The sequence below is a fragment of the Mytilus trossulus genome, chromosome 14 (genome assembly GCF_036588685.1).
Source record: "Mytilus trossulus isolate FHL-02 chromosome 14, PNRI_Mtr1.1.1.hap1, whole genome shotgun sequence".
NCBI lineage: Eukaryota > Metazoa > Mollusca > Bivalvia > Mytilida > Mytilidae > Mytilus > Mytilus trossulus.
In genome coordinates, this window is record NC_086386.1 from 68,523,336 (window position 1) to 68,539,062 (window position 15,727).

Sequence of the window (15,727 nt, forward strand, 5' to 3'; positions counted from 1 at the left end):
AAACTAGCTACTCTTTCTTTTCTTGCGTTCATAACTACGCATTCTATGGACGGACACCAACGTTGTGTAGGTGGTCACATCTCTGTGTGTAGTTACATCAATTTGATAACTATGTCATTACCTTGTGTGTACTGGCATGTTCCATTCCATATTTTGGGGGAGAACATTGAATGGCTAACAACGGATTTATTACGTATTTTTACGTTCATAACAACTGGACACCTCGAAAACCTGATTGACAATGTGGTCAATGATAGTTGTTCTTTTTAGACTACGTGCTTAATTCAACTGCTTGCTCGATAATATTAGATTAACAATGATTTTTTTAGTTGTAGCTCTAATTAAGAATGTAAACATTAAGATAATTTTGACATTTTCTTCCAACGTTTTATTGGACACCGCTGTTATGAACATGATTAGTTTTTTTGACGATATATTCTGACTGAACTAAATGATAGAATATGACTGTAGTGCAAGAAATGGCAATTCATGTGTCAGTTTTATTCATTTTTATAAAGCACTGTTCATTATTCACAAACATGTTTAATACAGCGCCTTCTAAAAATCTAAGGTGGTGGAATGTAACATTTCCGGTTCGAAATTTAGACATTTTTTTGGAAAAAATGTTCAAATAAAAAAACATGGAAGAATTATTTCTCCCATCTTTGGTATTATCAGATTCCTTGGTTTCTAATCTTTTTTGCCATATACAGTTATCCAGGTAACAACATATGGAACAAATAGAAATTGACAGATTTTTAGTCACATGTAGTGATGTACCCATGATCAGATTCGTGCACCCCATGAATATGTTTCGTAAATAGCCAAATGCTGTTGTTATATCACCTTTTGATACGACCCCTCTGTCTCAATTTTACCTGTACTCTGACCGGAAGTTATTGAAAATGTCAATAATAAAGACCAATCAACATTCTTAGGACTTTTTGATGAATTAGCTTGTTGTTAAATGGACAGTTTATTCAACGGAATATTAGCCTTGGGCTTAAACTCTAGAACATGACCTATATATATAACTTTATGTAGTATATGTTGTGTAAATTTAACAACTTTAAACTAAAAACAGTATAGTTCCTCGCTCATCCAAAAATCATGACAAAAAGAGTAGCAATTGTAAGTCTTTGCATACTATTATAATAGTCTATTATTATTGTTAATTTTTTTATTTATGTTATGTTAGTGGGGATTAAAAAAGCAGATGTTTGCTACATATTTTTTTTATAGAAGTTATTCGGGCCTTTTAGTCATTTAACGACAACCATTTAAATTTATAGAATAGTCCCTTTTCGGGCAAGTAAAGTTCCAATTGACCAACTAATTTTAGAGGTCGAGTAGTCTTTTTAATGATAATGGACGAATAAAAAAGTTATAGGAGATGTATTGAAAATGTCCCAAATTGGTAGGCTAGTATAAAACTCATCAATGATAATTTATAATAGATTAGCTATTAAAAATGTTTAAACTTTTTATAATCAGCATTTAATTTTTATAATTTATAGCTGCAAAAGATAAATGACTGTTATTGGCTAGAAGAAAGATAATTTATCAATGATATTATAGTTTAACATAATTTTTAACCATAAATTAAAATGTAAGTCTGAAAAAGGATATTTTTTTTAGTATAATGTAAAAAATATACTTGACATTGGGGCAGAGCAGTATGTCGCTCCCTTTTTTCTACTGCTATCAATAACCGCTGTGGATAGTAGACTAGCAATTGGTAGTAGATATCAAACACATGTTGTTTTAGTTCAAAAATGTATATTTATGTAAGTAAAAACACAGAAAATGAAGGAGGAAATTGATATCAAAACAAAAAAATAACAGATTTTTTGGAAAAAGGGGGAGTGCAAAATGAGTTGTTCTGTCTTCAACCACCCATGGGACCGTCCGACTAAACAGTGTAAGATCAGAGTTTATTTTTGTCCAAATAGGTGACCGGAGCCAACAAAGGGATAGGTTATGCTATAGTTCAGGCGTTATGTAAACAGTTTGATGGTGATGTTCTCTTAACAGGTAAGCAATCACAATTTGATCAGTTAAGGGTCGGTAAAATTCAATGAACATGCAACGCAACGATACAAGTTTTTACTCAAAATATATATGTATTAAATGTGCACAGAAGTTCCATGCATGATACATCTGCTTTTAAAGAAATATGAAGATTTGATATGAGTAAACTCTTCACTATTGTATTAGGTCACCGTACCGTGGATAATAATGATTAAAAGCCATATCATACCACATAGTCAGCTATACATGTTCTTGAAATGACAAATATACTAAAACAATTTATTATTTAGTGGATTTTATTTTATCCAAATATATCATGTACAAAGTCACTGTAGTTCTATATTCGTGACAACTGTAACCTGGCTGATCCAAGAATGACAACAGCAACACTCCATTGACTTTATATTTTTATGGAATTCATGGCTTAATTATTATTATTATTATACCTCAGTATGTTTTTTCTATATAAAAAGTAATGAAATAGTTGTGCTATTTTATTCCACAGACCCATTTGCCAGTCAATAGTTTCAATGACTATTGCCCCGGTGAATAGTTTCATAATCATCTTTCCCGTACTTTTTCATGCTTATTTTTCATTGGATGATAATGATGTCATTGACTACTCTGCTTGTTAACGTATGCTTTGCAACGTCAAACTCACTATAATATTGTAAACGGTGGAATCTGTTTGTGTTGATTATTTTTACGACTCATTTACTGTTTATTTCAGTGGTGTGAATTCATTTGATTGCTATGCAATGTTTTATTGGCATTAAGGTGGTATGGGTGTCTTTCGCCATCTTGGATTGTAAAAAACAGAGACTCCAAGGTCCATATTTTCTATCAAGTTAGCAAAATTTGATGCAGGAATGCAGATTTTTAATGTGAATTTTCATTTAAAAGAACCAATTTATAAGAATATAACTTATAAATATTAATATTTTTACAAGTGTATATTATTTTTGGTTGTTTTTTTAATATTTTCAAATTTGCAATTTAAGGGGAGGTAACTCTAAAACAGTGCATTTTCTGAAGGACTCTTCATGAAATTTTCCTTTTTTGTCTTTTAGCCGGATATTCTCAAAGCATTGTATGAAAGCAATCTTTTCCTAATTTATTTTACAATTCTATCATTTTGTTTACTTTCTATTCACAAAATGTTGTTTTTTCCTGTGTAATCCATACAAAATTTGACATTTTGTCACAACCTGTAGCTTGAGAAAATGCACGGTGACCTATCACTTTTATAATATTTTTGGAAATGTATCAATAGATACTACATTTTGACAAAGTATAAACAAATTCTATCATTTTTATTTTAGACTCCCATACCACCTTAAGTACTTCCATATTTATTATTTATACAAGGTACAAAACTAATATTAGATTTCACTTATTTTGTTGAAATTTTACAATGTGAATTTTCAACAACTTTGGAGCAGAAACATAAGAGTGGACTTTTTTAATAGTTGTTGTTGCCTTTCTGACTTCAATATTAAAAAGTACTGTTTACTACAGTTCGAGAAAGATAAAATCACAACTTACATGTATCAGCTAAAACAATTAACAAAAATATCACCTTGGACGAAATTGTCAGATAATTTTTAAAATAGATATCATGGATATTGGAAGATTTGGTGTGAGTGCCAATAAGACAACTCTCCATCCAAATAACAATTTATAAAAAGGTAAACCAGATATTTAAAAGCAGATATTTGCTACATAATTTTTTATAGAAGTTATTCGGGCCTTAGCCATTTAACGACAACCATTTCAATTCATAGAATAGTCCCTTTTCGGGCAAGTAAAGTGTGTGGCATAAGATTGATGTAAACAATGTTCTCATTTTTGAAGGACGAAGTGAAGAGAGATGTAAGGCTGCTGTTGCAGAGCTGCAGAAACAAGGACTATCACCTAAATATCACCAATTAGACCTTGATGACCAAGCTTCCATTAACAAGCTTAGGGACTTTGTCAAGGAACAATATGGTGGAATTGATGTTCTTGTAAACAATGCTGGTATTGCATTCAAGGTAAAGACATTGTATATTTTATTTTTTTCAACACTGAAAAACGGGTATGCACTTTAATTTGTAAGAACAATATATATATATATATATATATATATATACGAGTGTAAATTGAAAACTACGTTCAAACCTATGACTGCGTTGGATAAAAACCGCAATTTTTATATGTGTGCATGTCAAACAAATTTCGTTGTAGAAGGGTCTAAAAACAGCACAAACAACATTTTCCAAAAGACCAAAAGAGTGAAAAAGTATATTTAAACAAAACGCATTTGACTAACAGGTCGAACAACTGATGTTCTTTAACCCTGCTGACTGCCATTGGCGATTGCCAAATAAAATTGATCACAAGATGTAACAAAATGGATTTTGATATAAATTTAATACGTCACAGAAAGAAAAAAATTTGTTAACTTGTGGACAGGATGTTGTGCCACATATATATATGTGTCTGGAAGGGGTCCTTTACTTTTATATTCTTTTTTTGATTTGCCCATTTTTCCCCGTTCTTTATATTTTAGCAGCTGTAACACAATTATGTTTCATAACATTAACATTAAGTATCAAGAAGTAATTAAATACAGCATAACCTATATATATATAACTGACGTGGAAAGGTAACATATGCCCACCGAAAGCTCTTTTTTTGAGAGCCCAGGTGGTCGTGTGGTCTAGCGGGACGGCTGCAGTGCAGGCGATTTGGTGTCACGATATCACAGTAGCATGGGTTCGAATCCCGGCGAGGGAAGAACCAAAAATTTGCGAAAGCAAATTTACAGATCTAACATTGTTGGGTTGATGTTTAGACGAGTTATATATATATATATATATATATGAGACAATATCTGAAAAAGTCGATTTTTTGGCAATTAGAAAAAACAAAAGAAAATGATCTTTAGACCCGGTATTTTAATAGCACGAATCGAAGAACACACATTGTGGATCTAGGAACTGTTGTCTGTAATTCAAACAATTGTTAAATAAGGAAGCAATGGCTATTTTAAAAATGGTACAAAAAAAATCCAGTTCTTTCCTGTTTCCAAAGTGAACCAATTTTAAAAAGTTTCTAATGGGAATAAGAAATAAGTTTAAGACACTATTTGTGGTTTACTAGTATATCCTGCAATAGTTTATCAAATGCCAATTATAGATTTTAGCATTTGCAATACAAAAGGTTTAGGAATATACTTAAATATAGTCAGATATGTCGGTAACATGAAAGAACTTAAGTAACTAACAGGACAACGGTAACAGGACAGAGTTGGTAACAGAAAGGATTTTTCTGCTTTATTTTAAAGTTTAAGAAAAATACATCATTTTAGATTGGTCACAATTGGAAGATAACAGCAAACAATGTCATTTGTCCTTTGAAACTGTATTTGCAAGATGAAAAATCTGCCTAGGTAATGAAAAATTCTAAAATAAATTCCTTGCTGTTACTATCTACTATACTAGAATTGCACACTGTTCTCTGCTGTTATCAAAGGGAAAAACTCTATTTTTTTATTCAATATACTGTGTATTATTTTGAAATTTATTGGATAAGGTGGTGATAACATAAATTAAATGAAATGGTTGGCATATAGTAGATAAACTTTTCGATTCTTTAGTGAAATTGTCTTTAGCATCCTTCCTGTTACTGATGATGGTTATGCTGTTACTTTTTATCAGGTAACATGACAGAAAGGAATTACGCGATAGTTTTTGTCCTTTTTTAACTCATTAAATGTAAGTGTATTTCGAATTCCTGTGACATATAACATTTAAAAAGATGATATAAAAACACAACTAATGTTGTTGTGCATACATAAAATTATTCTCAGAAAGTGTAAGAAAAGGCTATAACAGGATAGAACACCATTAAGTATTTTTCTATAAATTCGTACCTTGGATGGGCTTGAATTTTCAAACCTGGCCGCCTTTCCATCTATTTCTTTGTACTAATGCATTCAGGAAATGATGCTCTTTAAAATACATAATGGGAAAATAACTCTTGGTCTTGTAAACGTTTCCACAGGTAAAAAAAACCTAGTGGTAACAGGAGGGAAATCACCCCTGGGGACAATTTTTTTTTGAATTAAAATTTGCAAAATTTTATTACATGCTCTAGTTATAATATAAAAAGACAAATTAGGGGCAAGTTTATTATATAATATATCATATATGTGAGAATCGGACGCCTGTTGAATTAATTAAAATATTATTTGAATGATTTAGTTTTCAAAAATACACAGGGGACAACATGATTTTAGGGGGGGTTGAACATTTAAATTACAATATTTTATTGGAAGAAATACAATAATGAGTGTTAAATTGGCAGGAGTTGGTGCATTATATAATTTAGTTTATACTGAAACTTAAAATTTTCAAAAAAGATGGTTGAATAAAAAAATAATTGCTGGTGAAGTGGGGGACATGGAAAGTAGACTTTTTCAGATATTGTCTCATATATATATATATCTTTATTCTGTCACACAATTGCAATTACAATGGTATATAGGCACTACATGACATCAATAACGCAGACATAAATACATGAATACACAGAGCAAAATATGTACACTATTTACAATTATACTGATAGTATTTAGCCAGGAGGGCACACATGGGAATTTATAAATCTAATGAAAGTACACCATTTGTACACAGCTTTTTCAATTTAGATTTTATGTTTAAATTCATAATTTTTTTAAACATAATTATAATCAATCTTATTAAAATCGAGGAGCAAGTGATGAGAACTTATTTTAATAAGATTGAATTGTATTTGGACGATTTACATATTTTTATCAATATATTCGTTTCTTTTCATTGACATCTCTGTGCACATCATAATATAATGATGCTCATCTCCAAGATCTTTAAAGTTACATAATTTACAATTTCGAAACCAAAACAACTACATGTACCCTTTAGACACTTAATAACCATCTGTGCAAATATTATAAATTTCCTGCAGCCAATAAATGACCATGTCTACTGTGAAATAACAAGTATCCTTCAGGGGTTAATTGCATAGTTTGAAAATTAACCACAGTTTGTATTAATCAACATCCAGACTACTACGTACCGGCTTACAGCTATGGACCGTGTTTATGAACCACTGGACTATTTAAGATCCAGTTTAGGACTCAAACGGCAGATTGGACAGATTGGTAAAAAAGATTCGTACAGATAGATTCCGCCAAGGTCTCCCCCCTTGTGGGTAGGCTGGAACTCATGCAATTAATATCCGAACGTACTCCAGGACTGAACAGTTATACCACTATACATGTACGGTCGCGTGTCCGTGTGAGATATTGAACGGACGAACAATTCAACTTTAAAGAAAGTTTGTGAACATTCGAACATTTGAACTTTAGAATCTTTCTTGAATTTGTTATTACATAATTAAAGTATTTAATTAACCATTTAATACTGACTTCGTGACACAGCCGACTATTTGTTATTTTTTTCTATAGTTTTGTTTTAATAGTTTTCATTTTTCATTCTATTTTCTCTTTTTCTTTTCCTTTATTTTGCACGTTTTGCCTATCATTATTCATTCTTTAAAAAACCAAATCCCATATTACACCAAGAAATCAAACCCCTACAGTCTTGCATAAAAAGAAGTTAAATTTTAATTAACCTAAAAAAGATCCTGAACTAATAATTGTAAAAAAGTAATCATGGAATTTTATTATTTGGAGGAGTGGTGCTTTACGTCCAGTGACAGATATTTGATGGAGGTTCAGGATGATGCATTTTAACCATACCCGTTTTATTTTTTATATTGTAGCAATCCGCTACAGAATCATTCGGTGAACAAGCAAGAGTGTCGTGTGGTACAAACTTTACTGGTACCCTGAATGTGTGTAACACACTCTTCCCTCTACTGAGACCACATGCGAGGTAAGTCGTCTTCTAATTGAGGTTGATTACTGGTTAATACTCATTCAGGTTTTTTAACATATCTCAATGATAACCAAAAATGTACTTATAAAAGGATTTTGTTGGAAAACAATAGAAAATGACTTATTTTCTTTAAAAGGGTAAATTAATAATGTTGTGATGCATTCAACTCTTTTGATAAAACACATCTATAATACTAAAATTACGAGGTCCAATTTGTCAGCCGTCATCACTCAAAAACGACGAATCAAAGAATTCAACTTTATATATAACTAATATAGTACAAAGGTGTAGATTAAAAATTACACCATTCCAGTCCCTTTTGTTTTCCACCTAATTAATATTGCCAATAATTAAGAAGTTCCGGGTCGAGTCCGATACCAATACCAATAGTATATTTACCTGTTACCTATTACCTTATATGTACCTTCCACATCTGACAGGCGCACCTCCAAACGGTGTATTCAGGATTACTATGCTATATACACGGGTCATAATCACAGGGTTGACACTACTAAATTTTTACCTTTTGTAGTATTTTAAATCAGTAAGACATTCTAAGATAACAATACGAAAACTAAAAATCTGGATTAAAAATAAGGCGTATAGGTACAGTTTTCAATTTGTTAGCGGGCAAGACGTAAAACAGCGAATCAAAGAATTCAACTTTATTTATAACTAAGCTGTTGATTAAAAAATGCTCCGTTCTAGGACCTTTTGTTTTCCAAAAAAATAATATTACCAATAATTGATTAGTTCCAGTTCGACGGGTTCAAACAAAAAGATTTGAAAGCAGAGAAAACTGTGTATCTTATTATCGGCATGACTTTATCAGATGACAATACTAATACTAAAATAAGGCTTGCGCATAGTTATATACTTTTTTAATCCAGTCACGGCCCCGCGATATCACGGGTGTGTTCTAGTACTATTTATTTTTGTTGTTGATTTTGGTATTTGTATAACAAAATGTACTCTTTTACGCAGACGGCAGGTAAAATCTACATGTGCTAATTTGCAGAGGGGATGCAGGCGGCTGGAATGGGAGATATTGGGAGTAAGTGGTGACAATTCGATATGGATATGGAGTAAAAACTGTGAGATTTAGGGGGGGGGGGAGTGGGATCTGAGAAAAGAATGAAAAAAAGTGGGAAGTTATAGTAGATGGAAAAAACACGAATGAAAGCGTGATTTAGGAAATGAACACCCCATGTCCCCCTCTTTAAAAACTCAAGCATTTTCATTTTATTTGCAGAGTATCAAATGTGTCTAGTTTCGTATCACAGATGACAATATCCAAATGTAGCAAAGAAATCCAAGAAAAGTTTACGAACCCTAGCTTAACTATGGATCAACTGGAAAGCCTTATGCAACAATTCATTGAGTAAGTTAACAATAGTACATTTAGACTGTAGACTACGTGCATAGTGGAGAAAAGGAGCAGTTAAAGTGTTGGGCAACATTGATTTGAAACTTAAATGTTTCTCAAAATTTCTATAATTTGAATCTTTGATTTACAAAAAACTTTTATCATTTTATTGTAAAACATTCTATTTTGATAAAATGTTCAGCAACAAAAATGCGTTACTTGCAATGATTAGCTTGCTATGCCTAAGGTGGAAGGTGGAATTCAGCTGAAAATTTAGAAATTACATAGCATAAAGATATAATAGATCAATTAATTATATAGCTATAATAGAGCAAAAAATTATAACGAAAATAGTTGCACTTATTGTTTATGTAGTCAGTAAAACTCTATTTCAGTGCTGCACAAACTGGGAGTCATCAAAAACAAGGATTTGCTGACTCATCATATGGCATGTCAAAGGTCGGTGTAACCGTGATGAGCTTCATACAGCAGAGAGAATTGAACTCTGACCCTAGAGAGGATATTGTTGTGAATGCAGTAAGTAAATGCTATGTAATTCAACTGGCCAAGAGTGTCAATTATAAGCTATTGTCTACATGTTTGGTCCTGTTTCTGATTCACCTACTTTTAAAATGATGAATTTCATGTGATTTTTTCGAAAATTGAAGTTTCTTCTATTCTTTTAGCCTTAGTCTATGCAACATGATTGTAAAATAATTAGTTACAAATCACATATGAGTGATATAAAACTACATATATTTGACTTTTGATTCGTTTATGTTTTAAAGGAATCGCTTTGGCTCAGGCAATTCGATTATTGCATAAAAACCAATGGATCCCTTACACATATCAAAATAACTCCACAATAATACATGATTTTGAACATACCCCCCCCCCCCCAAAAAAAAAAAAAAATTGTATTTAAGACACGAATTAAGCTAGCCAAATTATTCTACAAATTATATTTTCATATTAAAATATTTTTCCTATTTTCAGTGTGACCCTGGATATGTTGATACTGATATGTCATCACACAAAGGAACAAAAACAGTGGAACAAGGTAATTAAACTATCTATTTGTCTTTCTCTATATACATGTGTTTATCATAAGCTGCAATTTATTATGTTTACTCTTTTAAAAACCTAACCACAAATAGTCAGGAGCCATCTAGATCTCGGGCAACACACAGCTCATCATGATATTGCTATGGAGTCTTTTCAAACATTTCGATTCCACAAAATTGGACGATAGAAACCAGAGGGACAGTCAAACTCATAAATCGAAAACGAACTGACAACTCCATGGCTAAAAGTGATAATGATAAAGAGACAAACAATGACACAAGATATAAACCTAAAGATTAAGCAACACGATCCCCATCAAAAACTGGGGGTGATCTCAGGTGCTCCGGAAGAGTAAGCAGATGCTGTTCCACATGTGGCACCCGTCGTGTTCCTTATGTTTTATCAAATCCAGTAAATAGTCTTAATTCGGTGGTTAATATTTTCGGCATGAATTAATCGGAAACAAGTCAAGATGTGTAATCTCCACAACATGAAAGACTAAAACAAAAAGAAGTATATGCATATTTTGACAATTACTGACTGAAGTGTGTATACCTTTCCAAACTGGGAAGATACATTTTATTAACAATAACAAATAAACGATTTTTTTTTCAAAACGAAATAATTATTTAAACGCCATTTTTATTGTGGTCATGCCATTTGCCTTCCACATATTTTATTACATTTAAAAAAGTGTTTGTGGCTCTGGAAATTAAAATGCAAATAACAATAACAATAATGTCAATATGCAAATTCAAAATTTACAGTATTATGAATATGTTTCTAACTTTATTTTAACAGGAGCAGATACACCCGTGTATGTAGCGATGCTTCCACTTGGAACAACAAGCCCGAAAGGGGACTTCGTGTCTGATAGAACCATAAAAAAATGGGGATGACGATTTGATAAGATATAGTGAATTAATTCATGACAAAGATAGGTTATAGTAGCCGCAGTTGAAAGATATTTTTATGATTTTGTGATAACTGGCAGCCTCAGTTTTGAAAGGTTATTACGATCTTATTTTTTTTTTTATATTTGACTACTTTATACATGGAAAACCGCAATTTTTGTATAATTGTTTTTTTTACAATAAAACTTTACTTTCCATCCCTTGCAATTCTGTTTTATTATAAGATGAAAAACTATATAGTTTTGTGCCTTGAATAATAGAAGTCTCGAGTTTTCACAATTTATGATGGCTCATATCGATGTTCTTACATGCACCAACGTAGTGCGGGAGTGGACATGATTTATTGAGGTATTCAAGCGCCCTATTGTATAGAGTGGGTATACCATTATTTTAATGTTCAACCACTGTATTAATCAAACAGCAGTATGATTAATACAGTGGTTGAGCCTAATGGAATGCTATAGTTTCTAAGAGGACCGTCAGCTAAGTAGTCAATGTTTGGGAATTCTTACAATTGATACATGTAACTTATCGTTGATAAATTAATTTAGATATTATGAAGAACAAAGGCGTCAACTCCCTCACGCAAAGTGACCATAGATGTATTTTGCCTATCCTTAGAATGATACTTTTGGTAACCACGTAATTAACACAGTGACAAACTCCGGGACAATTGGCAAATCTGACTGCTGTTTAAAAGATATCAAAACTATTTGTTGCCCAAGTGATTTCATATATCCCTGCATAGCTTAGAATTTTGGAAGTTTGATCGTTACATCCATAAAAGGTCTTGTCGGTAAGTCAACTGTAGTCATTCGACTTCAGTGTTGAATATATGGATGTCATCTTCAGTTGTTTTTGGTTTTTTTTATTTCGTCCGATATCTGCTAGGGTATTTTTACTTTCAATGAAGCTGGGTTCTCTTGACTTCAAACATGAGCAAATATGTTGTTGTATTATAAACATGCACAAACCTACTAGATGGGGGTATTAGATATCCTCTTTCCAGCAATGAGACCAAAATCTTCCTATTGGGATAAGCAGGGCAGATATATATGAAAGAGGGGGGATACCTTTTTATGTTAACCTGTTTTGGCCTTTTCATGGTATTTTTTTAAAAACAGATATCTTAGATAAATTTAAACTTTTAACTGTTTTCAACCCACTGTGTAAACCGTTATGGGTATTTTTGCAATTGTTGTTAACAGTTTTTGCTAAAATCGAGGTGATGTTAACCCTTTGCCCCCCCCCCCCCCCTCTTCATATATATAGATTGATTTACTTTGAAAAGACACCAGTGACCAGTTATAAACATATTTATTGGTTGTCAGTATGGCTTATTGGGATATTATTAGAAAAAAACAATCCTTCACCTAGTAGTACATGTCGTATATATACCAGAGTATATTTCGTTATAACCAACAAAATATCAAAATAGCGACAAAGACTTACTGTCGATTATCTTCGCACAGCAAAAGTTGTTATCTATTAATGTGTTCTTATAGAAATAAGGAGATGAGGTAGGAATATCAATTAATTAGTTAGCTATCGACCAGCGTCCAACAGACGATGAAGTATGCAATTATACCTGATACTGCACTGTCTTCAACACTGAGCAAAACATATACCGCATAGTTAAAAATTAAAAGTTCCCAATAATAACGACAACCACTAACATACAAAATCCCGACTTTGGACAGACACATAAGTTATTGTGCGGGCCTAAACATGATTTGTCAGTTTTGAATCCTCTCTTTTAGCGGTGACAGTTGTGAAGCATGCAGTAAAACATACGAACAAATCCCTTAAACTTAAGATTAATACAAGAAATATGAAGGTAGTGAGCATATAAATGACAAATCTACGAAATCTCACATAACACGAAAAGGAGAAATTATTGAAGAAGTTGAAGATTTTACTTATCTTGGTACAAGCATCAGCCAGGACCATGGAATTGGCAAGTAAATAATGGCAAGGAACAAGAAGGAGCCGAGCATTTGACAGGTTGGTTTGTTCAAAAATCATCTGCAAATTATTGAACATCACAACGAGATATAAATGCAGTCGATGGAAATGGATTTGTAATGTTTTACGTAAAGACAACCATGAAACAAAGGTACAAGAGTGGCAACAATGGAGGATATTGGTGATGGTCTCGTGTGCAAGTATGCACGCTGAAGAGGTCTGACTAAGTAGAAAGTACTACTTGCAAAATCTAAAAAGAAAATAATAGTCGTCAACTTTTAACAAATATCCTACTTGCGCAATCTAAAAAGATAGTCTTCAACGTTTAACAAAATTCCTTCTTGCGCAATTTAAAATGAATTAAGTAAAAGTCTTCAACTTTAAACAAAATATCTAACAGTGGTCAACTTTTAAGAAAATTCCGCATAAGTGACCATTACTTGGAAATTTAAATACCGGTAATTTAAGGGGACGACCATTTGATATTCTGGGGGGGGGGGGGGGGGGGGGCCAGGAGGATTTTGAAAATAAATAACTCGGCCTTGATAATCACAAAAATAAATGGTTTGTTCTGTGGTAGTTTGAAAATAAATTACCTGACTTGCAATGTTTTGAAAATAAATAACTCAGCAGGTCTATAGCTTATTGGGCCTTCAGCGGTTCCAAAACCCTTCAAAAAATGTTTTGCCTCGCTCCGCTCGGCGAGATATGTTTGACAATACTTTGGAAAGAGGCTAGGTAAAACCAAACTAAATTAACTTTAATCATGTTAATACTATGTATGTATGCAATATGTGTATATTGCTTGGGAATATAAATGATTCAGTTCATTAAGAAAATTAAGAAATACTTAATCTAATTATACCAATTGTCTTTTGTAATATACTTATTACTATGTATTTGTGTTTCGTTTGTCCTTTCTCGCTTATATGTACTATCTTAAAATGTTTGTATATATTGTCCTCTTGTACACAAGTATGTGACTGAGGTTATGAATGAAATCTTGAATCTTAAAATTTCTGAAGGGGATAATGATCTTCTAGTATTCTGAGTAAATGGTACACAATGACTTGACTATACATGTATTAATGGTTTACCTTTTTAAATGTTTTTTTGGATGGAGAGTTGTCTCATTGGCACTCACACCACATCTTCCTATATGTAATTATTCTTAATTAACAAATATTTAAAAAAAATTGTATGTTTTCGAATATCATAAATATAGTGGTAAAAAATAAATAATCAGTCCCTTGCTTTAATAAAAATGAAAAATCTTGCTTCAATAGTGCAGAAAATGAATAATATGTCCTCTCAGTTAACAAAAATAAATAACCGATCAAAAACAAATCCTCCTGCCCCCCCCCCCCCCCCCCCCCCCCCAGAATATCAAATGGTCGTCCCCTAAATAGGTCGATATAAGAAAATTCCAAGAGAACAACTAGTGTGTAAAAGTTGGAAAATTTTAGAGGAAGAGAAACGCTAGCCTTTTTTCTTCGCCATAAAAATAGTAATATTAGAAATCACCTACTAGATGCAATGTTAAAAAGCCATTATATTCTTATTTCAACCAGCTTGAGTCAAACTCTAAACTCAAAACTATTTATGATCCCATTACAGATATTTATTTTTTCTAATGTTGGGGGCTTTAAAATACATAAGTACTAAGTACACAATTTTATTCAGGGGGCAGCTCCGAGTGCGGTGTTTTCAAGGCTTGCTGCGTTGAAGACTCATTGGTGGCCTTTTTTTATTTCTGCTCTTTGTGCGGGGGTGTTGTCTCTTTGACATATGCCCCATTTCTATCTCAATTTGAGTTACGAAAATGAGGTCCACTTGAATGCCTCGGGTCAAACGTCTATACACTTATATATTATTAGTATTATAACTTGACTTGTTTAGAACTGTTTGCATGTGTTTTATGTTGCTTAAGTACACGTAAGGGGACGACCATTTGATTTTCGGGTTTGGGGGGCCGGGGCAACTATAACTAGAACATGTATAATATTCGAAAACATACAATTTTTAAATATTTGTTTATCATAAATAATACATGTATAGTCAAGTCAATATATACCATTCGATCAGAATTAATCATCATCCTCTGCAGAATTGAATCTTCTATATTCTCAACTGCATATATACATGTATTGCATACATACAAAGTATTGACAAACGTATTTTTGAAGGGTTTTGGAACCGCTGAACTTACTCGGGCCAAAAAAGCTGTAGAACAAATGATGCAAAGTCATGCTTTCTGGGTGTTCCCCAGATCCTTTCTTAATCTGAAAATGCAAGTTCTGTTTTAATAATTATTTGACAATATTTTGGACTCAAAGCAAAATGTATAGTTTAAGTGTAAGACTTTTAGTTTCTAGGGACAACATCAAAAAACCAATATGCATGATAAAGCAAAAATGTTATTCACATATTTAATTAGTCTGTGGCTGTTTTTTTAAACTCAT

The 15,727-nt window shown here is 32.3% G+C and overlaps 1 protein-coding gene across 1 annotated transcript; it reads left to right on the top strand.

The window, feature by feature from the left end:
- The first annotated feature begins 873 nt into the window (after window positions 1-873).
- On the top strand, window positions 874-11,499 carry LOC134697057 (carbonyl reductase [NADPH] 1-like). The gene is made up of 8 exons (XM_063559075.1): window positions 874-1,131; window positions 1,953-2,034; window positions 3,886-4,064; window positions 7,840-7,952; window positions 9,208-9,336; window positions 9,717-9,858; window positions 10,318-10,381; window positions 11,188-11,499. Exons 1-8 carry the CDS (start codon window positions 1,111-1,113, stop codon window positions 11,283-11,285), a joined length of 828 nt encoding a protein of 275 aa, XP_063415145.1. The 5' UTR covers window positions 874-1,110; the 3' UTR covers window positions 11,286-11,499.
- Window positions 11,500-15,727: the final 4,228 nt, after the last annotated feature.